This window comes from Prionailurus viverrinus, chromosome A3, assembly GCF_022837055.1.
Source record: "Prionailurus viverrinus isolate Anna chromosome A3, UM_Priviv_1.0, whole genome shotgun sequence".
Taxonomy (NCBI): Eukaryota; Metazoa; Chordata; class Mammalia; order Carnivora; family Felidae; genus Prionailurus; species Prionailurus viverrinus.
The window spans coordinates 64,777,874-64,804,810 of NC_062563.1; the positions used below are offsets into that span (position 1 = coordinate 64,777,874).

Here is a 26,937-nt window from a genome sequence, read left to right on the forward strand (position 1 = left end):
TCTTGGTGGGGGGTGTTACTTAAAGTAAAACTGGCAATGAAAATCTCCATTTTATTTCTCTTTCTTTTTCTTTGTGTCTTTCTTTGTCTTCTCTGTCTCTCTCTCTCTTTAACTATGAAGAGAATGTGCTGTTTCTAGGGGAACACAGGCCATGTTTCTTGTCTTGCTAGGAGCTCTCTGGGTGTTCCTTTGCCAGACATGACTGTTCTCACTTTCCGACATCCTCTCTGACCAATGGGGATGGAACGTTTTCTGGTCTTAAGCCCAGAAAGATTGCACTGGGAGATACTGTCCTACTTGTGCTTTGAGACTTCAGGAACATTTCTTCTGCCCTAAGGGTGGTTGGTACCCAGACAAGGAGAAAATAGAAGGAAAAAAATACGGTATTTATCTGAGAACCATGCTCAGTATTGGAGAGGAAAAATTATACTCGAGGAGGTTGTTATTAATATGCTGGATTAACTAAATAAAAAAAAAGCTATTGCCACCAGCATACAATGATAGAGCAGTCTCTTCTGAAGCTATGGGGTTGAATTAACAAAGGCAGTGCTAATTCAATTAAAATAGGTGATGGAGGTTTGACTTCTGAGACCATTTTGAATCCTAACTAAAATATTTCCTGGCAAGGCTTTAGATTTGATACTATAGTACAAATAAAATATTTAAACGAATCGAATTTCTTTAAAATGTTGTGGGCTAGAGCCCAATGACCATTTTACAGGTTTCATTTGGAAACGCACAAATACAATGATCTATAGCCACTGGATTTAAGAGTTGGAAGAAGCCTCAGAAATCAATTTGACCCTTCCATTTTATTCTTGAAGCTAGAGCCCAAACATGATTTGTCCAAAGTCCTAAAATTAGTTATTGACAGCCATGAGAACTAGAAACTAGTTCCCTGGATTTCAGGACCAACCACGAGGGTTCGCGCAATACAGGGTAGTGATTAAGAAACCGGGCCCTTGAGGTTGAGCGAAGCCACTTCAGCTCTGTGTGCGTCAGCAAACCTCATTGTGCTCCTTAGCTGGCCGTAATGATAGTACATACTTTACGGGGCTGTTTTAAGGATTAAATGAGATAATCTATATAAAGCAAATAGCCCAGTGTTTGTGAAGCAGTGAGTGTCCAATTAGTGATGCTGCTAATGAATGGTAATAAAAACTAACACTAACAGCATTCATTAGAGTCAGATTACCTGTGTTCAAATTCTAACTTCATGACAGAATATCTGTCTGATTTGGGGGGAAGGCTTTCATAACCTCTCCGTCCCTTGATTTCCTCGTATACCGCTTAGTATACGAGGATACTTAGCATTCGATAAATGTTGGAACGTCACGGGGCAGGCGTCCACCAGCTCGCTGTACCCGACTACACAGACATTCCCTTTCATCCAGATGGACCCGTGTTCTCTGTGACCTGGCTCCACAAAACAGGGAGGCCTGCACTTGTAATTTATTGTTCAGAACAAGTCTGTTAATGGGTCAGAGCAGGAAGACAATTAAAATTTATTTTAATTTTTTTAATGATTATTTATTTTTGAGAGCGAGAAAGAGCGCGAGCAGGGGAGGAGCAGAGAGAGAGAGAGGGAGACACAGAATCTGAAGCAGGCTCCAGGCTCTGAGCTGTCAGCACAGAGCCGGATGCAGGGCTCGAACTCGCGGACCGTGAGATCATGACCTAAGGTGAAGTCCGACTGAGCCACCCAGGCGCCCACAAGTATTGTCCATTTTTATGGAATTCTATGTACAGTCGTTTTTCGAAGTTCCCAAAGCTAGGGTGAATTTTCCCCCAGTTCAGTTTTGGTTTGATTTTGGGTTGATTTTTTTTTTTTTTTATCGATTTAGGAATCATAAGCCCCCTGAAAGTATTATAAATTATAATCAAGGCTGATAAAATTTCCTGGATAGAAATATGTCAAAATAATAACAATGACAAAAAGCAGCGGCAACCATAGCTAACATTATAAAACAATTTGCTATGTGCCAGGCACCGTTCTAAGTGCCTTACGTATATTATCTCATTTAATCCTTACAACCATGCTGAGTGGGTACTTATACTGCTGGAACTTAATAAGTGAGAGAACTGAGGGATTGCACAATGCTGGCAGAAGTAGCAATACCCCCCCACCCTGTAATTATTTTTTAATTTCATTGATGTTTTATTTTCTTCACAACATTAATCATTATCTGAAATTATCTTGTTTACTGCCTATTGCCCCTATTGAAGTTATTTGGGCAAGGGCTTTGTTTTAATCATTTCTGGATCTCCAGCTTCTAGAACAGGCCTGGCTGCCAATAATTATAAGTTGAATAAAAGAATGAATGAGGCTTAGAAAGTTTGGGGTTTTAAAAGAAATTTTTTTAATGTTTATTTCTGAGACAGAGCGTGAGTGGGGGAGGAGCAGAGAGAGAGGGAGACACAGAATCTGAACCAGGCTCCAGGCTCTGAGCTGTCAGCACAGAGCCGGACGCGGGGCTCAAACTCCCAAACCATGAGATCATGGCCTGAGCCCAAGTCAGTCACTCAACCGACTGAGCCACCCAGGTGCCCCGGGTTGTTGTTTTTTTTAATATAATTTATTGTCAAATTGGTTTCCGTACAACACCCAGTGCTCATCCCAACAAGTGCCCTCCTCCATGGAGGCTTAGAAAGTTTAAGAAGCTTGCCCAAGGTCACGCAACCGTCAGAGCCAGTCCTCAAACTGGACTCTTAAGTCTGGAGCATGAAATCTGGTTTTTTATTACAACTTTTCATAGCTTGAAGTCCTCCTAGGCATAATCTGGCCCAAGCCTAGATTCTTGGGGATGAGGATACTGAAGTTCAGAAAGGCTAAATCACTTCCCAATATCACATAGCTTATCAGTGCCAGAGCCAGAATCAGACTCCAAACCACTAGCTGGTGTTTTTGTACCATGAACCCGGCCTCCTCAGTTCATATGAAATTGAAAGAAAATCCTATATGCATTTGCTGTGCATCACCCACCTACTTACTAATCCATGACACAAACCTAAGTCATATCTGACACTTTCCTCTCTCTTACCATCCCCTCCATCTAATTAACTACTAAGTCTTGTCAGTGTACTTTCTGAATATAGCTCATATCTTCCCACTTTTCTTCATCTCTGCTAACCATCACCCAGGCCACTGTCAGTGCTCACCTAGGTCATTGTGGTAGCCTCCTACCCAGTTTCTCGCTGCCTCCTCTTGCCCCTCTTCAATATGTTTTCTTTAGAGTAATCTAAAATCTTCTAAGATGTAGGTCTGATCGTACCACTCTGCTGCTTAAAATGTATTATTTAGGGGCGCCTGGGTGGCTCAGTCGGTTAAGCGTCCGACTTGGGCTCAGGTCAGGATCTCACGGTCCGTGGGTTTGAGCCCCGCGTCGGGCTCTGGGCTGATGGCTCGGAGCCTGGAGCCTGCTTCCAATTCTGTCTCTCCCTCTCTCTGTGATCCTCCCCCATTCATGCTCTGTCTCTCTCTGTCTCAACAAATAAATAAACATTAAAAAAATTTTTTTTAAATGTATTATTTATATTAAGGCGCAATTTGCAAATCTTAACGTGGCTTTGAGCCTGTGGCATCTGGCCCCCGACCACACCTCCAATCTCGCCTGGTACTGCTGTCTTCCTTTCTCATATATTCTGCAGCTCCACTGACCCTGTTTCCATTCCTAGAATATCGAACTGTTCTCCTCCTCAAAGCTTTAGCTCATGGGGCTTCCTTACTATGGACCATTCCCTTCATCTGTCCCCTTCTTCCTGCCCTACTTGGCTTTTCGTGCCATCTCTGCAGGGAAGTGTTCCCTGATGGACTCCTCCCAACCTCCCTTCCAGCCAAGTCAGATCTCCTATGATAGGTTTTCAGAAGTACCCTCTATTTTTCCAACATAGCCTTTATTATAATTATACTTAGGCACATTAATTGTGTAATTATTTATTTAGTATCTCCTCTAACTAGACGGAAGCTCCAGTTACCAGGCTGTCTCATTCTCTGCTGATCCACAGGGCCTGAGATGTAGGAGGTGCCCCCAAAATATTTATGGAGCATTCTGTAGTCCTCTTTTGGATTTCCACTCTGGGTCGAAATATTAGTGACAAAGCAGAAATGTTTAAGGAAGAGGAGTCAGAGTATAAACACCGAAAACAGTCCAAGAGATTTACCTACCCATTCCACATTAGCTGATTTTCATTTTCGTAACACCTGCCAGTGTGCTTCTTCTTCCAGAAGAGTCAACAGCTTAGCTAAGGGTGTGCTGGCCTCCTCTCAGATTTGAGAGAGGCTTTGCTTCTGACTCCTGTGTAATGGACGTGGCCCTTTCATTTGAGGAGGGTAAAGAAAGCTGCTGCCTGGGTGCCTTATCAGCTGATCGGAGGAAAGCCATCTCTCTGCTTCACGAGCTGGGTGTGTTGTCCCCATGGGCCAAGTACAAGCTGTTAGAGTGAGAAGCAAGAGTCAGCAGTGCTGTGGGTCCAGTGCCATCTGGCAGAGTCTTAGGACTTTCCTTTAACGTGAACTCTGGGGAAGCAAAAAGCTCTCAGATGCAAGTGATCTAGGAGGACCCACGCTCAGTTAGAGACTCCTATCTCTTATCATCCACATAGTTAGTTTCAAGATTTGTTCAGCCCTCAGGTTAATAACGGATTTATTGTTTGTTTCCAGACTAACTATAAAAGTTGGCATTTAAAATAATTCTAAACTAGCTACTTAACCCACAACAAAAAAGTGATTGCATACATAAAATAGATCGCATTGGCAATTTCCCCCCTCATTATTGCTACATGGATAGCTAGTTTTTCTTATTTTAGTGTTGGCTGGCTACAGCTTTCTGAAGTTTGTCATATCCAGCAGGCCCCGTTCTGACAGAAGCATCTGCAGGGAACCAATCCTTTGTTTGAAAGAAAATGGAATGAAATCAAATGACCATGGAAACCCAAGTATAATATAGTATTCTTTTTTTTTCTTCCAAACAGAGCTCTTGTTTAACTAATGCTTTTATGGAGGCCCAGTGGTTGAAGGAAGACTTTTCTCCTATGAGTTAAATGAATTCAATTTATATAGAAAGCACTAAGGTGTAGAGAACTATATGCCTTCAAATAACTTTTAAGGAAGTATCCTAATTCATGACATGTGTTTAGGAAACAAGTTATCTAGAATAAGTCATTAATTAAAATATTTTGTGATGCTTTTGGGGGGATCAATGCTTTAGCTACTCTAAATGCCACTTTGGTCATTCTTCTCTGTCTCAATGGGTGATGTCAAGAATATAGCAGAAATGCCTATAATTGATTGATAGAGTCCTACAGTATTATTAATGGACTATAAAAATCTTGAGCATAAGAAAAACCTCCCCATTCATGTCATTGGCTTGTATGTCCTCCTAAAATTTAGGGGTGCCTGGGTGGCTCAGTCAGTTAAGCATACGACTGTTGATTTAGGCTAAGGTCATGGTCTCGTGGTTCATGGGTTCAAGCCCTGCATCTAGCTCTGCACTGGTGGTGCAGAGCCTGCTTGGGACTCTTTAACTTTCTCCCTCTCTCTCTGCCCCTGTCTCTTTCTCTCTCAAAGTAAATAAATAAACATTAAAAAAAATTTTTTTTCTAATTTGTCCTCATCACTTTTCCAATGAGTTTCTCTCTGTTGTATGAAGTCCTTCTAGTCACTGTTCTCCTGGGATGCATACTGAAACCCCACCACTCAGACCTTAAAGCATTTATACTAAAATGTACCTTATGAGAGATAAGAACCGTTACTATATGTCTTGGGTTCCAGAATTATCCCACAAACAGTTACTTTCAAAAGACCAGACATTTCTGGATTTCAGGTAAACATGGGGGTTGAACAATGCGTTAAAATCACTTCCTTTGAGAAACTGTAGTAAACCACTGTAGAGAGATGTTTTTAAGACCTAAACACACAAGGATGATAGAATGAGGGGACATATAACAACATAATTTTGGAACCTAGGAAGCAGGTGGATGAGAAGTCACTGACTTAGCAGATTTGAGAAAGCCAGCAGTTGAGAAAGCTGAGAAGCAAACCAATCATACATCTGAAACTTTGAAAGGCTCAGAAATTGGGGCAATTGTAAAAGTAGGAGTTGAAGGGGGCTAAAATAAGGAAGACTGATTGAAAGCTGTTTATAAAGCAGTTATATCCCTATTCCAGTCTGCTGAGTAACTTCCTCTTCTGTACCCCCAGGGGAAGAGATTTGTTCTCTGGAGAGGGGTAAACTGAAGGGTTTTAGATTAAGGAACACCAGGCACAGTTGAAATCAGAGAGAGTACCAAAAGCAGGCTGGAAGGATTGGGTGAGCATACACAGAGCCACCCACACTCCACTCCGTGCCCACCCATTCAGCCGTCTTCATCTCCAACCAGCTTTTTATCTTTCTATGACTATGTTTAAGCAAACAGCAAAGAATTACCAGCTATCTGAGGAAACCTTTTAATGTGACAGGTACCCAAATCAATGAACATCAGCAAAAACAAACACACAAACAAAACCAACAGCATGAAGAAAACAGACTATGTAAGGATCAGAAAACCTAAAAGAAACTAATGAATATTGTCAAATAATTTTTTAAAAGATTGCATTCTTGAAACAAGAGTAAGATGTTCTAAAAAAGAAATATTCAGAGAACTACCAACAACAATAGCATAAATGAAAAGAACAATAAAAGGGTTGGGAGATAAAGTTGAGGAAATTTCCAAGAAAGTAGAAAACAATGAGAACTAGAAAGCAGGGAAGAATAGATAAGGAAATTAGGGGCGCCTGGGTGGCGCAGTCGGTTAAGCGTCCGACTCCAGCCAGGTCACGATCTCGCGGTCCGTGAGTTTGAGCCCCGCGTCAGGCTCTGGGCTGATGGCTCGGAGCCTGGAGCCTGCTTCCGATTCTGTGTCTCCCTCTCTCTCTGCCCCTCCCCCGTTCATGCTCTGTCTCTCTCTGTCCCAAAAATAAATAAACGTTGAAAAAAAATTTTTTTTAATTAAAAAAAAAAAGAAGAAAATTAGAGGATGAGTTCAGGAGATTCAACATCCAAATAGCAAGAGTTCCAGAGAAAAAGGACAGGTAAAAATGGAGGTCAGGAAATCATCAACGGAACTTCCCAAAAAACTTTAGAGGATCTGAGAACATCAAGTTTCCAGGTTGAAATTACCCACTGAATCCTGAAAAATTCCCAAACATTTACTCCCCACACACTTTTTCAAAGAAACTACTGGAGGATATGTTGCATTAAAATGAGGAAGTAAACCAAGAGAAGAAGACAAAGGATAGAGAAACAAGAGATGAGATACAGCAAAAGAGAGCCTGGAATGATAGTGAAGACTGATTCTAGGGGATCAGCTGTGCACCATGCATAGGGCACATTCGTTCCAGACAAAGGCAGATCAGAAGGCACCAGGAGAGATTTCCTCATGAGGTTGATAAAATACCTGATGTGAGGGCACCTGGATGGCTCAGTGAGTGTCCAACTTTTGATATTGGCTCAGGTCATGATCTCATGCTTCATGGGATCCAGCCCCATGTCAGGCTCTGCATTGACAGTGCAGAACCTGCTTGGAGTTTTCTTTCTCCTTCTCTCTCTCTGCCCTTCCTCTGCTTGTGTGCTTGTGCCTTCTCTCTCTCTCTCTCTCTCTCTCTCTCTCTCTCTCTCTCTCTCTCTCTTCCCCCCCCCCCAATAAATAAATAAACTTTAAAAAAAAAGAATACCTGATGTGAATGAATGTACTGAGAGGGGAAATTGACAACTGGATTTTGAGATTGAATAAAAATCTTAGCAAATGAGAAAAAAAAATGGACAATTATAAACTCCACAGGAAAGAAGATTGCACATGAGAGGAAAAGCAATCATAGTTTACTACATGGCTCAGTATTATTTCATGGCCATAAGGGAATTGACAAAGAGTAGTGATCTTCCCAAAATTATAATATATCTATGATAGGAAGATGGTGATAGTGGATGGATAAGGAGCATGGTGTGTGTGGCATGGGGAGAGGCGTATAGATGAAAGTGAAAAATGCTTATCTTCCATAGTGGGGGTCAATAGATTTTGCCTGAAACTGAAAAATCAAGAAGTAACAATACACACATATGTAGAAATATGGAAGTAATTGCCAGAAGCATCAACTAAAAGAATTAGAAGTACTAGTTTCTAAGAAAGGAGAAAGACTGGGTCAGAGGGGATGGGTCCTGCTGTTTGTCTTGATCATTCTCATGGAACTCAATGGCTCTTTAAACTCTGAATAAGTTCTTTAAAAATAAAATCCTTTAGGGGCACCTGGATGGCTCAGTCAGTTAAGTGTCCTGACTCTTGGTTTTGGCTCAGGTCATGATCTCATGTTTCGTGATTCGAGCCCCGCTGTAAGCGCAGAGCCTGCTTGGGATTCTCTCTCTCCCTCTCTCTCTGCCTCTCCCCTGCTCACTCTCCCCCACCCTCTCTCCCAAAATAAATAAAGAGGGGTGTCTGGGTAGCTTAGTCGGTTGAGCGTCCAACTTCGGCTCAGGTCATGATCTCACAGTTCATGAGTTCGAGCCCCGCGTCGGGCTCTGTGCTGACAGCTCGGAGCCTGGAGCCTGCTTCGGATTCTGTGTCTCCCTCTCTCTGCCCCTTCCCCGCTCATGCTCTATCTCTCTCTGTCTCTCAAAAATGAATAAATGTTTAAAAAAATTTTTTTTAGCAAAATAAATAAACTTTAAAAATTTCTTTAAAAAAGAGACCACTGTTTCCACAAATAGGAATGAGAAAACTTTTTTAAATAATGACATTATTGAGATATAATTCACATACCACACAGTTCACTCAGTGGTTTTTAGTATATTCACAGAGTTGTGGAACCATCACCACAATCAATTCTAGAATATTTCATCACTGGTAAAAGGTCACTCCACATTTACTCTCAACCATCCCAGCCCTAGACAACCACCACTCTATATTGTGTCTATGAATTTGCCTATTCTAGGCATTTCATGTAAATGGAAACATGTAGGCACATGGTTCTTTGCTTTGGGATTCTTTCACTTAGCACAATATTTTCATGTTCCATCTGTGTTGTAGTAGCATGAATCAACACTTTATGTCTTAATTGCCAAGTAATAGTCCGTTGCATGGCCATAGCACATTTTACTTATGTGCTTATTAGTTGATAGGCGTTTGAGTTGCTTCTGCTTTTTGGCTATTAGGAAGAATGCTGCTACATGTACATGAGTACAGATTTTTGTGTGGACCTATTTTCTATTCTCTTGAGTCCATTCCTAGGAATGGAATTATTGGGCCATATGTTAATTCTATATTTAAGTTTTTGGTGAGCTGCTAGACTGTTTTCCAAAGTGGCTTTACCATTTTACATAGTTTCTCCTCATCTTCGCCAACATTTGCTATCGTCTGACTTTTTGGTTATAGCCGTCCTAGAAGGTGTGATGTGGTATCTCATTGTGGTTTTGATGTGCACTGAGATCACTTTCAAAAACTTAATACATTCGCAAAGATAAAATACGTTGTCAAAATCTCATCGGCAAGGCTTTGAGGAAGTAAACACTCTTATTTGGAGGTATATTTTGGTACAAATTTAGGGGAGGACAGTTTGATATGTCACAAGGTGATATGTACTTAGCTTTTGACCAGATTTCCCATTTCTGGGCATTTGACCTATGGAGAAAAACCACATTTGGGGAAAAAAATCTGTCTTCGTTGTACCACGGTTTATAATCTCATTATATCAAGAACTCAAAATAACTTCTCTCAAGAGGAAACTAGCTAAATAAGTTATGATGCAGACATAAAATCCCTAGGAAGCCTTTAAACACAATGATGTGGGGTGCCTGGGCAGCTCAGTCAGTTGAGCCTCCAACTTCAGCTTAGATCATGATCTCATAGTTCGTGGATTCCAGCCCCGCGTCTGGCTTTGTGCTGACAGCACGGAGCCTGCTTCGGATTTTCTGTCTCCCTCTCTATCTGCCCCTCCCCCATTGGTGCACACTCCCTCTCAAAAATAAACATGAAAAAAATTTTTTTTAATTTTTTTTAACATGTATTTTTGAGAGACAGAGAGAGACAGAACACAAGCAGGGGAGGGGCCGAGAAACAGGGAGACACAGAATCCGAAGCAGGCTCCAGGCTCTGAGCTGTCAGCACAGAGCCTGACAGGGGGCTTGAACCTACCAGCCGTGAGATCATGACCTGAGCTGAAGTCAGACGCTTAACTGACTGAGTCACCTAGACGCCCCCAAATTTTTTTTTTAAATTATGATACAAGTAGATTTTTATTGTCATGAGAAGTTATCCATCACATATTGAGTGGGGCAGAATCAGATTGCCAAATACCTGCACGATTAGATGCCATTTGTGTAAAATATCTTTGTGCTTGGAGAGCTTTTTTTTTAAAATTTTTTTTTACATTTATCTATTTTTGATAGACAGAGAGAGACAGAGCACAAGTTGGGGAGGGGCAGAGAGAGAAGGAGACACAGAATCTGAAGCAGGCTCCAGGCTCTGAGCTGTCAGCACAGAGCCTGATGCGGGGCTCGAACTCACCAGCCATGAGATCATGACCTGAGGTGAAGTCGGATGCCCAACCGACTGAGCCACCCAGGCGCCCCTGCTTGGAGAGCTTTTTATGGAATGATGTCCAAAATGATACTAGGGGTTATATAGCAGTGGTGGAATTTTAGGTGATTTTATTAACTTTGTTCTACATATTTTTGTATTTAATTTAGTTAAAAATCAACCTCTATAATTTTTTGAGAAAATTATAAAACTCTCTTGAAAGACTATGCATTTTAGAAGTCACATTTTTGTATTTAATCAAAGCTTGAATTTTAGTTAAATACCCTTCCCCTATCATTATTTTTTAAAACCTCAAAACCATCTACTAAAGGCATAAAGAAATTTATTATTCTGGTGATTATACGCACATGGTGTAGAATACTGTCTTGGGCTCTTCCTTTGGAAAATTTTATTATGTGCTTTAGTTTTTTATGGAGTTCTTTTTATGTGGAGGTATGCCAGGTATTAAGGACTTTGGGGTGTGGCAATGTTCACGGGCAGGAGCAGGACAAAAATGTTCTCCATCTGTTCTGTCATTGGGATAATTGTCTGGGGTCCACATATTCTCTCTTCTACTCTTTTGTCCCCCTTCTCAGGAGAATAACATTATTTTTTTAATGTTTTATTTATTTATTTATTTATTTATTTATTTATTTATTTTTCAACGTTTATTTATTTTTGGGACAGAGAGAGACAGAGCATGAACGGGGGAGGGGCAGAGAGAGAGGGAGACACAGAATCGGAAACAGGCTCCAGGCTCTGAGCCATCAGCCCAGAGCCCGACGCGGGGCTCGAACTCACGGACCGCGAGATCGTGACCTGGCTGAAGTTGGACATTTAACCGACTGCGCCACCCAGGCGCCCCAATGTTTTATTTATTTTTGAGAGAGAGGGCTTGTACATGCGTGCAAGCAAGCGGGGGAGGGGCAGAGAGAGAGGGAGACAGAGGATCCAAAGCCGGCTCTGCACTGACAGCAGAGAGCCTGATGCGGGGCTCGAACCCAAGAGCCGTGAGATCATGACCTGAGCCGAAGTTGGATGCTTAACCGATTGAGCCGCTTGGGTGCCCCAGGAGAGTCACATTGGACAATGAATTTTTCTTGGAGCACGTTATAAGTTAGGAACTGTTTTACATACATGTCGTGTATTTTATGTATTTAATCCTCACAGCAATTCTGTGAAATTGATACTACAATTACATTATTTTACAGATGAGGAACCTGAGGCACAGAGAGGTTAAGTAAACTACCCAACGTTACTCAGCTAGGGCATGCAGTCCAACATGCTGGGAGTGGAGCCCAACGAGTCTGGTTCCAAAGCACCTGTGGTCTTAACTGCCCTACTCCACTGCCTTTCTGACTTTCCTCATAAATACGACTCCAACGCCTCTTGCTGGGGACCTTGTTCTCTCCCAAACTGTTGTTTCTACTAGAAATACCATGGAGGCTGAACTTGTTGAGCGCACTTGACTGGACTCTCCTGCAGCACATGCTTCTGTGGGGTCACTGTCTTTGCTGTCCCTCTATTTACCCATTGATTCCCTTAGGCTTTTACTTACCATTTCTTTGCCATCCTCTTTTCTGAAATGTTCGGATTTCCCACTCTTTGAAGCTGGAGAGGCAGCTGGGAGAGAAAAAAAATTTAATGCTCATTAGGTGTTTCAGCTTTGCATCCAGACCCATTAGAAGAGCGTTCAGTGCTAAGGTGGTGAACATTCACTGCTCTTCCCCCGGGAAGGCAGAGCCTTCTCAACCTCAGGCAGAGCGAGATGCTGGTGCCCTGCCTGCCTGAGCTTTGAGTCTGGCCCCTTGGGGAAAACATAAGACCATGGTTAATTCTGATCATAGGGGTGATTCACATTCGTTGTGAAAATCTTTGGAAAATATAAAAAAGTGTGAAGGAAACACATTGAAAGCACTTGCAACCCTGCCATCCTGTGATAACCACTAGAAACTGTCATTTCCATGCTTGTCTTTTTATTTTTAGGGAATTCACATTCATTCATGAAGACTATATAAGTCGTCAAAATAAATGACTTCTAAGAGATGATTTTAGAAAATGCCCATACATGGACTTTAGTGGGGAGGATTATTGTTAAATTTAAAGATGTGCCAAAAGTTGGTGAAATTTAAAGTTCTTAATTTTAATCTCCAGTTTGATATTTCTAATTGCAGAAAGGAAATCATTGTGCATGTTTGACAAGATTAGGATGGAATCAAAGAAAAAAGTATAATGACCTCTGGGGTTTTTCTTTGCTCCTTGCAAGTGATTTTTTCATTTATTTTTGCCTCGTATGGGCTGCATAAATAGTAGGTATTCAACTGATGCTTATGGATTGGCTGAGAAGAATGTTCATGTGTACAAGATTAGCTACCTGAAATCCCATTAAAACTGAACTTTTAATATTTGTAATTTGATTGTTATTGTTTTTGCTCTCTTATTGTGATTGAAATGTAGTAAAATCTATTTAGGATATTTTACTGTTTATCTGGGAAGGGAGCTATAATCAACAACAAAAGAAACCCATGTGATATGACATATTACAAGTAATAATTATGTTAAGTTTGGTTCAGGTGGAAATACCTTGTGCTGAACATTATTTTTAAATTTTTTTTTCAACGTTTATTTATTTTTGGGACAGAGAGAGACAGAGCATGAACGGGGGAGGGGCAGAGAGAGAGGGAGACACAGAATCGGAAACAGGCTCCAAGCTCCAAGCCGTCAGCCCAGAGCCTGACGCGGGGCTCGAACTCCCGGACCACGAGATCGTGACCTGGCTGAAGTCGGACGCTTAACCGACTGCACCACCCAGGCGCCCCAATATTTTTAAAAGCAATTTCTTACGAGAATGATTATAGAACAGACCCCTATAATCAAAAAGTGTATCCTCTTGTGTTTTCCAGGCATCTGGCCATCTGAAGAGGTTTTGGCTTACTACTGCCTCAAGCACAGTCATATATTCAGGTACAAAGCTGCACTTAAAAAGATATTTTTTAGCCCCTTGTGGATATTGTATCTGCATGTTAACGATTGCCATGATTGCATTCTTCAAATCAAGTTGTTAGAAACATATAAAAAAGAAAGAGAGAAAGGAAGGAAAGAGGAAAAAAAGGAAGGAGGGAAGGAAGGAAGGAATAAAGAAAAGAAAGAAAAAGAAAGAAAGAAAGAAAGAAAGAAAGAAAGAAAGAAAGAAGAAAGAAAGAAGAAAGAAAAAAAGGAAGGAAGAAAGGAAGGAAGGAAGAAAGAAAGAAAGAAAAAGAAAGGAAAAAAAGTTCATGGTGAAAACATGTTGCTTCTGAAAAAGAAATCTGAATTGCCTTTGGGTACTAATATTGCACAGCAAGCTTTTTGCTATATGTCAAAGGCTTTTGATTTCCACTCAAGGCATTTTATTTCACTTTGATTTTGGGGAAACAAAAGTGAAGCTCCAATCAATCCTTACTGATTGTGAAGGTCAAAAAAAAAAAAAAAAGAAGAAGAAGAAGAAAAGAAAAGAAAAAAAAGAAAAAAAACAAACCACAATAAGGACATTCTTTAAACTTCTGCTAGGGAAATCATTGCAGAATATTTGATAAATATATACCCCACAGCTCTTATTTAAAGATGCCATCCCCCACTGGTTTTAAAGGTATTTTATATACCTAACAATATGTATTTGTAAAATATAAATTACTATTACAGACTCATGCTACGGAAATAACTGTTTTCAATTGTCAGTGTGCACTATAGATTAAACCCATGGATGGGATTTAGGAAAGAGGGGGGAAAAACCTCCTTTTATTTAAAAATTCTGAAGATGTTTGGTAGACCCAGAAAATACAGGTTTTTCATTTTAATTCTCATTTAATAAAAGTCATCTAATATATACTCCCTGAATAGCCCATTATGATTCCAGACAAGTCACTAGAGATCATGGTGTGTGTTTTAACAATATGTACTTACAAGATTGGGTCAATAATATGTATTTTTTGAAGCTCTGTGGCCCATATTTACCAACCGGTCTATAATTGCTTTGAACAACTAAATGCCCATTAAGTGCATTTCAGAATATGAACATCCTCATTTGGCCTCTTCTCTTCCTCTTCCCCCTCTTTGCACCTCTCCCTCCCTTTCAGTTCTCTCTCTCTTTTTCTTTTCCCCTGTGGAGGTGATAAACTTCCCAACCTGGGAAGATGCAACAATCTTAAGGGTTTAAGCATATAAAATAACAGCAGGGCAGTATTGAATTTGGGCCACAAAGCTGCCCTGGGAGTCCGGCATTTGGCTCTTCTCGCTGTGCTTAAGCTTGACTGGAGCTCCAATCATCGAGCTGTGGGCCAGGGCAAGAATGTCACACGTTGAAGGCTAATATGTAGGCACAAAGGGGAAGGTGAGTGCCGAGTGCCACCCTAGACTGTCCGCTTTAACTCTGAACCGCTTTACTTTGGAGCGGCGAAGTCAGAGCCCGGTCATTACTTTAGCCCGGGTTCGCTGGCTTAACCATATTATGCCCCTGCATTGTTTATTCACTGTGTTGTGTTGGGGTCAGTTGTGATTTAAGTGTTAATTGCTAAATGCTCTTTGTGTAATTGTTCTTTATGGGGGCGGTTCGGCTTTCCAAAATGTTTCAGTTTGGTTTCCATTTTTTTTTTCCTTAAATTCCAGATTGCATTTATTTGTGTGTGTGTTGTGTGTGTGTGACTATAACATAGGTATATACACACTCATATATGTTCTTCATTTACTTGTCTAACTGTTTTTGAAGGAATGAATGTGGATTAACAGTGTTATCCTTTCCTAACAATTATCTTTCGCTACTCTAGCTAGTTTAGTTCTAAAAGACAGCGCCATTGACAAGGGAAAAAAAGGGAACCTTCTCAGATTTTTCAGCTCAGCGGTGGTAATGTTGCAGTGAACACTAATGAGGGAACCCCCACTGATTTGCCTGCTTTGTGACTTTTCTATTTCATAATTATTTTTAAAACGCAAAGCAACATGAGGTAGCCTAGTCATGTCTCTACAACTTCCTGGTAGTGCCGTTCTTACTGCAGATGGCAATTTGTTCTTGTAACATATATATCTCTCTGACCATTTTCATCTAATTTGTATGGGTTCTACCATTTCTTTTCTCTCTTTCAGGGACCTTGCTGTGTGTGAGCTAGGGGGTGGCATGACATGCTTGGCTGGGCTCATGGTAGGTCTTTTCTCAATTCCAATCCCATTCAGAGGGAGGAACAAAAGGAAAAATGTTCCAGGGCCTCCAACTGCTGGGTCAGAGAACCGTCAACAGCATCAGCTGCGGTCAAGCTGCCGGGTCTTGAGAGACCTTCTAGATTGACTTACTTTCGGATCATATTGATTTTATGGTTGCCTCGATGAGCAGAAACATTTTACCTCAGTGTAGTCAATATCGCTTGTTGTGACATTCCAGGCCTCGCGCAGTCTTTCTTTGCCATAGCGAAAGCATTTTTTTTTTTTTCAGATTATAGTCCCATTTGCTAAGATACAGGAATAGCCCGGCGAATCACAGTTGGAGCACCATGATATAGCTGCTAATGTTTTGCCTGCATTATTACACCAACAAACATGATCCAGAGCGCTCAGTAATTAGATTCTTTTGAATTAGATTGGCCATTCAGGAACGTCGTTCCCCATTCTCTGGGTTCTGAGTCATGTATTCAGGAGATATTATGTAGCAGCACAGTGCATTAGACAAGTTTTTATGTCTCTACAAATAAAAGCATATTGTTACACTGATTGGCATTTGACAAACCTGTCGCTCTTACACAATGTGTCGAGGTTACAGCCCAATGTGCGAGCATGTCAAAGCTCACAAAAAAATTACCCTCACAAAGCCATCTGCCTGCAATGCAAAGTTATATGAAGGGCATCAGGCAGTCAGACAGAAGCGAGCTGAAAGGCAGAGTGACAGACAGCCTTGTATGATGGCTCTACTAGATAAACAGAAGCCCACAAATGAAAGCCTCTCAGAATACCATCATCCGCTGTCACAATGCAATTACCGAACAGAATGATAGCAAGATAGAGGCTCCCGCAAATGGAATGATAAAAGTATTGACTGATTTGATTGAATGATTAAAATAATGCAGACATAAAATGGAAAAAGATTGAAGATTGTTACAGAGGAATAGGTGAGGAAGCATGATACTGAAGGCTTGTCATTCCTGTCTTCACTTCCACACAGACAAGCATATTTGCTCATTGTTTGCTGTGCTCCTTTTTTTTTTTTTCAGGTTGCTATTTCTGCAGATGTCAAAGAAGTTCTGTTAACTGATGGGAATGAAAAGGCCATCAGAAGTATCCTTATTCAGATAGAAAACGGGTTTGTTGTGCTCATTCCCTTTTCCCGGCTGAGTAACAATTGATATAAAGAAAGACAGCATGGGGTATTAAAAGAGAATTCCCCCCACACACATGATAAGTAATTAAGAAAAAGTAGAGATATATGGGATTCATTGGATACGACTGTTTTTTTTTTTTCTTTTATCTCGATAGATTTTTACAGTCACTTCTTGTTAAAGGAGCCTATGATTTGTGGACCTCTCAAGGCAATAAGAGCATTTGTTTCATAATAATTTCCAGGCATTCTTGTCCTTTTATTTCCACGGAAGTTTCCCAGGATAAAAGAAACAACTGAATATTTATTATATTGGATATTGCTTGCAAAAATTAACATCCAGCTTCATGTTCATTATGACCTTTCTTGCGTTTGATACTGAACGTTATGTGCTAAGGAGCACGGTACCTAACTCTCATTGCTAAGGGGTTACCTGTATCTCCCCATTGGAAACAGCTATCAGTCTTTCATTATTTCCTGTTATTTAGGATTATAAAAGCTATCTCTTTTTTTTTTCTGCTATGCTGTTACAGTTCAAACCCCATTATATTAGATTATGCTTTACCAATATGTACACAGAGTTCATGAAAATTGAACTGTACTTTAACTAAGAAAGCAAGCATAATTTGTGGCTACTTTAGCAATCGAGCTGACTTGTTCAGGAGCAGTTAACAGCCGTTAGAAATTGAGAGGCGAAGTGGAAGGTATATTTGCTTTGAATTTTTTGGTGTGCCTTACATTTGCATCATGAAGGAGGCAATCTACTTACGTGAATTCTAGACCCCTAAAATGCCAAAGCACTTTTGATTTTTGTGGCCTCTTACATAAAGCCTGTTTTCGATTTTCTTTTTCTACCCCTGCTATGTAATTTTTTTTTTTTTTAAACAAAACTTGCAGCAGCTCTATCAGGCTGCTCGAACAGGAGAAAGGGGATGTAAGAAGCACAGTAGCTAATATTGTTCCGCAGCACCTTCTGTGCTCTACAGAGCCCCACCCAGCTAATTGCTTGACAGACTTAAAAAAAAAAAAAAAATTCGGGAAGGAAAAACAGCCAATCACAATCTTGGCCTTTCACACAGGGAAAGAGATCACAAAAGGTGCTTCCTTTTTTAAGATGCAGGATTTTAATCATGATCTTCAGACTGTCGCAAGTTTCTCAAAATATCCCCGGAGATGAGCCTGTGCTGTTTCATTCACTCTGCTTTATTCTGAGTTATGCCTTGCACTGTATCATTTCACTGTGCTCCTCCTTCGCATGTCAGGGAACACAGACAGTGAGATGAAGTCAGGTATGCTGGCTCAGCCCCAGTGGATGTTCCCCCACCCCCCTTGGGGGTGGGGGTGGGGAAAGGAGGATTATTGGACAAGAGAGGGTCAATTTAGCCACAGAAACTTTCAGGTTGGGCCCGGCAACCCAAGGTTTTCCTCCCAAGTCAGCAGGTGCCTCATTTAATAGCGTCAGAAACAAATTCGAACTTTTATCAAACTATAGGAACATCTGTAGTCAGCATGTAAATTTAATCGTGCTAAAATTATTATAGAGCTAAAGTACAGAGCTTCCAAAGAAGGGAAGCAATGCTAATGTCATTAATTAACACACCTTTGCTTTAAACAGCAAAGATGCCATGCCAGCTCTTGAAACCAGAGAGGAAAAATCTTAGATTCTGTATTCACTCTGCTGGCCTTTCAAGGAAATGATTGGTACAGCCCCCTCCCAAGAAAATGGATTTTTAACATTTGGTCCTCAGAAGCTCAGCCCTGAGAGTGCTTTATTGTGCTGGGTTTTACAATGGGTTTAATATAGCGGGGTGCCAAAGGGCAGGAGGGGAAGAACTTTACAATGTAGATAAAGTAGGTCCTTTCAGGATGCAGACCAAAACTCGTAGTGTGTTTTATTTCATCTCTCAGGACTTTCCTGATGGAGTTCAGTTTTTATCATGCAGCTGTTCTGTGTGTGTGCCTTTTTCTTTTGTAACTAGATCTAATTTTTTTTTAATTAAGAGAAAAAAGCATGCATAAAGCCTTAAAAATTGGCAATGTGTTTCTCCTGCTTTTAATACCGATGTTATTCTCGATTTGCTAACAGAGCTTACAATTGGCATTCGTTGTAAGCTGTTTTCCTGAATAGGGTTAATATGAATGAAATTTTTTTTTTCTATTTGTGTGCCCACTTTCTGTGAGAATAACTAATTTACTAAATCACATACTGTTGATACATATAGATCGAAACAAATTCATTTAAAAATTACTGTTTACATCTTTCCTTTAAAATTTTAGGAAGCCTAAATTATATACCAGTTGTAGGATATTATCCAAAAATTACTTTCTAAAAAGTAAAAGTGGATGTCAACAAAAAAAAGGGGGGGGAGAAACATTGCCAGAAGCCAGGAAATCTCTAAGCAAAGCTGCTAATTATTCTTAATGGGCAAGATGAGCACATTAAGAAACAAATGAATACATCAGTGAAATGTAATTGAAAATCGACCTGGCAATCGCACATCACATCTGAGTATTGGCCTGTATATTATTCTCATCATTTTAAAAATTATTTTTGTTGTTCTTGGCATCTGAATTTAATGAATCCAACTGAATCTTACTTTCCAGACTCTTAGGCTTATAAGGTTCTAGTTTTTACCTTTTAAAAAAAAAAAAAAAAACACAGCATGTTTTGATATTTCCTTTTTATCTTCTGTTATTTCTATTTTTTAACATGTAATGAATGGATGACTTCTGAATCTTTATTTCATAGAAGCATGTCAACCAGTTGTGAGGTTATTTATAATCTTCCCTAAGATGTATCAAATGGATTGGCTGTCTTTCAGAGCTCTTTCCCTTGACCCTGGAAAGCTAGATGTTGATTTGAGATCTACTAAACAGAGATATCTGAAAAGAGATTAAGACTTGAGGTATAAGTGAATGTTGTAAGTCCTAAATATTTTCTTAGACTCGTGGGTACGTGCCCCTCAGGTTCTCCTTGGTCCTTAAACTGCATTGCTGGGTCTAACCCAGAGCCCCTCTACCTGAGAGCTCCTTCTCCTTCCAGATGCCATGTGTATCTGCACCCAAAGAGAACAAGAGATAAATTAGAAATGGGATCCTTTGGTTCGTCCACTTCTCAAATTTACCTAAAATAGTTTGAAATGCGTTCCCTCTGCTTTGGCGTGGCCCTTTTGGCGTAATAAAGAAAGAAATCTCTCGGTGCCTACAGATAATAATTACTCACTAAAGTTCATAGCTGGTGATGACAATGACAGAAGAATAGGGGAGGGAAGTGATATACTGAATTACTGTCGATGCTAAGCCTCTTCCAAATCATCATGAATAAAAGTACAACACCCAGAAGTGAGGAGCCCTCTCTGGTATACTCACTAATTCCCCCAACACAAGCACCCTGCCTTGATCCATCCTTAGGAAACATCAAGTGTATTATCTGCAGACTGTGGAAGTGCTTGTTGACCCATTTCTTGTGCTCCTGACTCAGGTGTCTTATTCCCCCAGCGTGCACAGTCCGGACCATGATCTCAAGCTCAGGGTCCACCAAAAATTGGTAAATCTCCTGTGCATTTTAAAGGCGCTACCCCTGGCTTAACATTATTTATTAGCAGAATCCCTGACTTGAGGAATTAATAAATTCAGCTTCGTGTAGACTGCGCAGCCTGTGCTGTGGATGGCTGAGACCTTGGGAATGCCACGCCATCGTCCTGTGTTCAGGTCTCTTCCTCTAATAGCTGTGCCAACTGCACTTCTGTTTGGTGGCTGAGTCATTAATGGATTCCATGTGCCTCATACTGGGTAGGAGCTCAATAAATGGCTTTGGAAATTCAATTTAAATTAAGTAATAAATTAATCTAAGTAATTAATTAAAACTAACCCAACCACTATTAATTGCACGCCATTTCAGGTGCTAAAGACAGCAGTGGACAAGATGAACCAAGTGCCTGTTCTTATGGGACTCGGACTGTGCCTTGGCTGGAGCACATTTATACATAGGAAAGACATTGAAAATCTGCAGGGCAGAAATTCTTTGATTCCTCCCAGTTATTTAAATTCTACAATATAGGGGCTTCAGGGTAGCTCTGTCAGTAAAGCATCCTACTTCGGCTTAGGTCATGATCTCACGGTTCACGAGTTCAAGCCCCACGTCCGGCTCTGGGTTGACAGCTCAGAGCCTGGAGCCTGTGTCAGATTCTGTGTCTCACTCCCTCCCTGCCCCACCCCCCAGCTCGTGCTCTGTCTCTCTGTCTCTGTCTCTCTCAAAAATTAAATAAACAAAACTAAAATAAACAATAATTGTAGAAATAAATTAATATTTATAATTAATATTTATAATTTATAAATAAATGTGAATAAATTGATATTTATAATTTATAATATATTATGAGAAAATAAATATAAATAAATATTGAATATAAATAAATAAATAAATAAAAATTTTAAATGTTTGTTTATTTTTGAGAGACAGAGAGACAAAGCATGAGCAAGTGAGGGGCAGAGAGAGAGGGAGACGCAGAACCCGAAGCAGGCTCCAGGCTCTGAGCTGTCAGCACAGAGCCCAATGTGGGGCTTGAACTCGTGAACCGCAAGATCATGACCTGGGCCGAAGTCGAACGCTTAACCAACTGAGCCACCCAGGCGCCCCCTGCTAATTATAATCAACATTAAAATTTTTTTTAAATAATAAATTCTACAATATAAACGTTAACCTAATTAGTTCTGAGTGGCAGGGAGAGAAAATAAAGCCTAACTGCCAAACCTCATTTTAGTTACTCACCAGCCTCGTCGTCCTTCCAAAGCTTTTGCCTGAACTCTTGAAAAAGATAATGAGTTGGCATGAATTAGGCAATGTGTCAGGCTCATCCTATGGAGTACTCCGTTAAGCCTATAAAATTAAATAAATTAATTTATTATTTATTAGCAGAATCATTATTCCTATTTTTGAGGTGGAGCTCAGAGAGGCTAATTTACCGAAGTTCACACAGCCGTTAAGTATCAACATCAGCTTAGAAGCCAGCCAGGTTCATTTGGCTTCAAAGCTTCCCTCCCCCCGCCCCCATTAAACCATTCTGTTTCACCAAAACCTAGAATGGTTTGCTGAGTGTCATCTTACATTTTCCTCAGCACCCTCAGTAAGAAAAGGCCTCTCATCCAAAAACATAACAGTTGACACTGCTAACAGAGTTCAAAGCATCTCCTGTCATCCTCTCAATTCCTTTGATAACAACCACATTTAAGAATGTTTTGCAGCCTTTAAACTGGCAAATATTGCCACATCAAGCATTTTTAAAAACCAGTGATCAAAATGAACAGGATTTATATTATAACTTCATGGTTTTCGACCCTCACCTTGGATGGTCCAGTGAAAATAAAGGTAACATAAACTCAGAAAGTAATGCTTTCTGAATCACAATGTTTGTTTTATTATTTTATGTTATTTTTTTAAGTAGGCTTTACAGCCAGTGTGGGGCCCAACATGTGGCTTGAACTCACAACCCTAAGGCGAGGACCTGAACTAAGATCAAGAGTTGGACGCTTAACCGACTGAGCCACGCAGGCTCTTATATATACATATATCTATCTATCTATATATATATATATATATATGGATTGGATTTCCTTTGTTACTCTGAAGTGACACTAAAAAATGATAAAATTTATTATTAGATACATGCCAACCAGAGGAACCACCTCAAAATCTGACCTAAAGTGAAGGTTGGGGGGAGCAGAATATCAGAATATATCTCTTAAGATATTTAAATACACTACTGCCATTTGTTTTTCTCTTTGGACTTGTTTTAATATAAAAACACCTCCTAGGGACGCCTGGGTGGCTCAGTCGGCTAAGCGTCAGACTTCAGCTCAGGTCACGATCTCACAGTTCGTGGGTTCGAGCCCCGCGTCGGGCTCTGTGCTGACAGCTCAGAGCCTGGAGCCTGTTTCAGATTCTGTCTCCCTCTCTCTCTGACCCTTCCCCGTTCATGCTCTATCTCTCTCTGTCTCAAAAATAAATAAGCGTTAAAAAAAAATTTTTTTTAATAAAAATAAAAACACCTCCTAAACCATAAAACATATTTCCTTCCCAGTTCTAAAAATAAAGCAGCCCAAATACTGCTGTGAATTCTTTTTCATTATATATAAAAAAAAAAAAGCACCTCCAGAATTACAAATACGTACACTTGCTTCAACCTGACCACCCAGTGCCACGGGTTTATAAATTGTATAAAAGCATAGAGCGTTAAGATGTTTACTAAAAATTATTAATAGGTTTTCAGGCTTATGTAATTTAACTTCCCTGTGACTATTTTATAAGAAGTATTACCTCCACTAACAAAATAATATGTTTGGCTTGATAGATTAGTCATGTACTCATACGACGCTACAGGTGAACCAGGCACATTGTTGCATGCGGTGGGATGTCATGGAAACACCGAGAAGGGTGTGGCCGGCGTGTGGGGGAGCATAACCAAAAAACAGTTGTCAGTTGATTCTTCACTAATTTTGGTCTTCTCAGAATAAAGATGTCAGCTGTCCTTTCTTACAAGACAATTCGTTTAGAAGACTTTCCTGAAATACTTTCTTCCTGAAATAGACAGAACTGTAGGCCGATGTGTCATTTTAGTTAATCAAAACAAGTAGGCAAATTAGTCTCTTTTATTTTTTTAATGAATGTAATTTAACGGTATTTAATTTGCATACAGGAAAGTTCACCCAGAAAAAAAAAAAAAAAGTCTCCATATAATGCACTTTTGTAAACCTCCACAAAGCCCTTCATTAGGAGACCTAATTGATTTTTCCTACCCACTCCTGGGGGGGAGAAAGCTATCACAGTACCTGCTTATTCACTCAGAGAAGAAATGGGTGTGCCTGATGTTTCAAGCAGAGATTTGGGTTAAAAAGTCCTGTGGCTCCGTTCTTACGGGGAGATCTTGGCCAATGCTTGTTTGGAGCATTCAGGAAATCTGTTTTTCTATAAAAAAAAAAAAAAAAAAGAAATCTGTTTTTCTGAGCAATAGGGGAACATCGCTTGTCTGCTTGGTGTCCTCCCCATGGGCCCAATTTAGTTCAGCTTGCAGCCTTCAGTGGAATTATTTTATTTCTTGCTTATTTAAACCTGCCTTGATCCGAAAGAGGGACTTGGAGGCTTTTTACAGTGACGCATAGGATATACCATATGAAATAAATGAGAAAGTGAGGATTATTGAAATCAGAAAGCCAGGAAAATATGATGAAGCCAGGATGAGAGGTCAGTACAGAAAACACATACCATAAGAGCTCTTGTGGTCGATAGAGTTTGGTCATCCGTTTGGCTCTGGATTGCACAGAGACCAGAGCAGGAAAAGAAAGAGGACAGTGGTAAGATTTATAGTGCCTGGAAGTTGAAGCAAAAAGGGTTGATCTCAAGTCTAGCCTTGCCCCGGTGTTGGAATGTGACATGAGTTTTCCCACGGGCCCTCATCAAGATGGCGCTGTGTGATGTAATGGACTAGCTCCTCAAAACATCTCTTCAAGAAATACGGCTTTTCTCGTGCAAGCCCTTATGTGCCAGCAGATGGCCAAAGGCCGCAGCATGAGTCTGTAAAGCCAGTTCTTCAAGGGGCCTTTCCCTGGACTGACTTTCTTCTTTAGTAATTTGTTTTCTCTCGGAGGCTCTCCAAGCTTTTCTGTCTTTCGCCTCTCACTTCCTCCCAAGCCCTTCCCTGCTGCTCGTCCCCCTACTCTCTGCTAGCGTTTACGAGATTGGAAATTCTTCAACCTGGAGAGTCTCCGAAAACTGCCTTTGCCCTCCCCACTGACTGAAAGAGGCTTGCCTTGGGGCTTGTAGCTCGTTTAAGCAAGTGGGGCATGGTGCCCACGCAGGAGTCATCTACACCCACCAGCACTCATAGCCCTGGGCCTTGCCAGCATGCTCCCTGAATGTCCATTTCACGGGTGACAAAACTGCAGCCCAGCAAGTCCAGAGAGCTTGCCTGTGGCAAGCAGTTCAACATGGGTGGTAGAGCCAGGGCTAGACCCTTCTTCTCCTACAACTCTTCTCTTTTCACCGTGCTGATTCCATGTACAGTAAGAAGATCGTCGTTTGTGGACCTTTTGGTTTTGTTTTGTCTTGAGTCAGTTGACAGTCTCTGCAGAAGCTTTCTTAACTGTGTCCTTCAGACGTGAGCGACATCATCACAAGGAATCAGAAGGCTGGTGTGTTTAAAACTCGGAAAATATCAAGCGGGTAAGATACCCTTCTGCATTAAAACACTCTGGTGTTCTCACTACTAGGGATGATTGTTAAAAATAATAATAGCTAACATTTGCTGAGCATTTACTGTGGGTCAGGCCCTGTTCTAAGCACTTTAAAAGTATCTCATTTAATGTTGAAAAGAACTTGTAATGAGGCAGACGGACATTTTCATTGTCTTCAATTAATAAATGAGGAAAACTGAAGTGTATTGAACCCTGGGTTGGGAATGATTTAAGGGTTGAGAGTGTACAGGATGAGGCTGGGGAGGTCCCTCGTGAGACCTCCTTATGAAGGCTCTGTTACTAGGGGCAGTCTTGCTCCCAGGGACTTTTTCATTGTCCTGACCTGGGGAGAGGATTGCTACTGACATCTGGTAGACAGAGGCCAGGGATGCTGTTAAACATCCTGCAATGCACAAGACGGGCCCCTTTGAGAAACCTCGCTCCATTCATGATCGTAAAACGGGCTAGGTGTCCTTTCCCTTTCAGATTCTGTTGATTCCTATTCAAACTGAGAGAAATGCCTCCCCTCAACCAAAACAATAGTGCTTTCTGTGATGCTACATTTCCTTTTGCCCTGATGATAGGAACCAGAAGAGTGAGTAATCATCGTTCAGTACTTTTCCCATGAAATGTCTGTATTTGTGCATTTTTCAGGCATAGGTCAAACCCCAGACATTAGAAGAACAGTCTGATTTTTAACTAACTATTTAATTTATTTATTACTCTTAACCTGTCACCCTTTGATATTTTGAGTTTTCTCTGTGTTGAAGATGCTTTCCCACCCAAACTGCTCAGTTTGGGGGTGTGGGAGGGAGATGAATGAACAGCAACAACGCTTAAAACCTACAGTGGTCAACACATTGGGACGAGGCCATGGAATAGCAATAATTATTTTTCTCTCCTGTCAGCTGGTGAAGATAATGGAGTGTCCACGTATGTGTTTTGAAATTTCGCAGTAGAATGTCAGAGTGGGCTGGTGGCACAGGGGACAATGTGCTCTGTGTTCCTCATATAAATAACAAACCCTTTCTGTTTCCCAGAAAGCCTCAGGCAGGTCAGGATAAAGAGCAATCTGTTACCTGTGTATCCTTCATTCTTAGGACAGCCTTCACTCCGCGGTGTAGACTGCCCTACCCTTCTGGGAAGGCCTTCTTTAGGGACGTGATTTGCAACCTGGTCTTTTAGTTATCAATCAAAAGCACATTTTCTATGTTGTCCTCATTTACATTTATTTAATGCTTAAGGTCATTTGTGACCATTTGAGTGTATTTCAGCATATGGAATCAGGGAATAATAGATTTCAGCATCATGCTGTGAAGTGAGATTGTGTTTTTACAAGACATAATGTTGTTTACTGGGTGTTAATAATCACTAATTAATAAACATATCTACATTTCTAAAATGTGCCATTTTGAGGAATAAAAATGTCAAGTGTTTAACTTAGGGAGTGCAACAGAATTTGCTGTCATCTTTTCATAAAATAATTGTTACAGAAAGAAGCAAAATGTCGTTATTCAACACAGGACGTATCCAAAATGGCCTTTGTTTCTATTTACCTGTTATTAAAAATGCGATCTCTAAATATGTTGTTCTGATATGTACCTGGACATATAACATGGCAATAGTCTTATAGGAACCTCCCAAGGTGAGAGATTTGGGTTTTTTGTCTTTATCTTCTATTCATTGTGGTCAGTTTTTTCTCCTCTGACCTCTGCAGGCATTTTGTCCAAAGTCTACTAAAAACACTTTGCCAGATAACCGGCGGATGAGTCAGACCTTGAAATGCCTTGATCTCATGTTAAGAAGCTACTTGACCACTTAACCTT

General features: G+C 40.5%; 1 protein-coding gene across 3 annotated transcripts in view; it reads left to right on the plus strand.

Moving 5' to 3' along the window:
• CAMKMT (calmodulin-lysine N-methyltransferase) overlaps positions 1-26,937 on the plus strand; it is a 415,835-nt gene that overhangs the window by 337,099 nt on the left and 51,799 nt on the right. For 2 of the 3 annotated variants that reach the window (XM_047851301.1, XM_047851302.1), the window contains exons 4-7: positions 13,449-13,509; positions 15,664-15,718; positions 16,779-16,842; positions 25,034-25,100. In XM_047851301.1, the coding sequence (XP_047707257.1) occupies positions 13,449-13,509; positions 15,664-15,718; positions 16,779-16,842; positions 25,034-25,100 (247 nt within the window). The remainder of the gene's footprint in view (positions 1-13,448; positions 13,510-15,663; positions 15,719-16,778; positions 16,843-25,033; positions 25,101-26,937) is intronic. The other variant, XM_047851303.1, reaches the window with a different exon arrangement.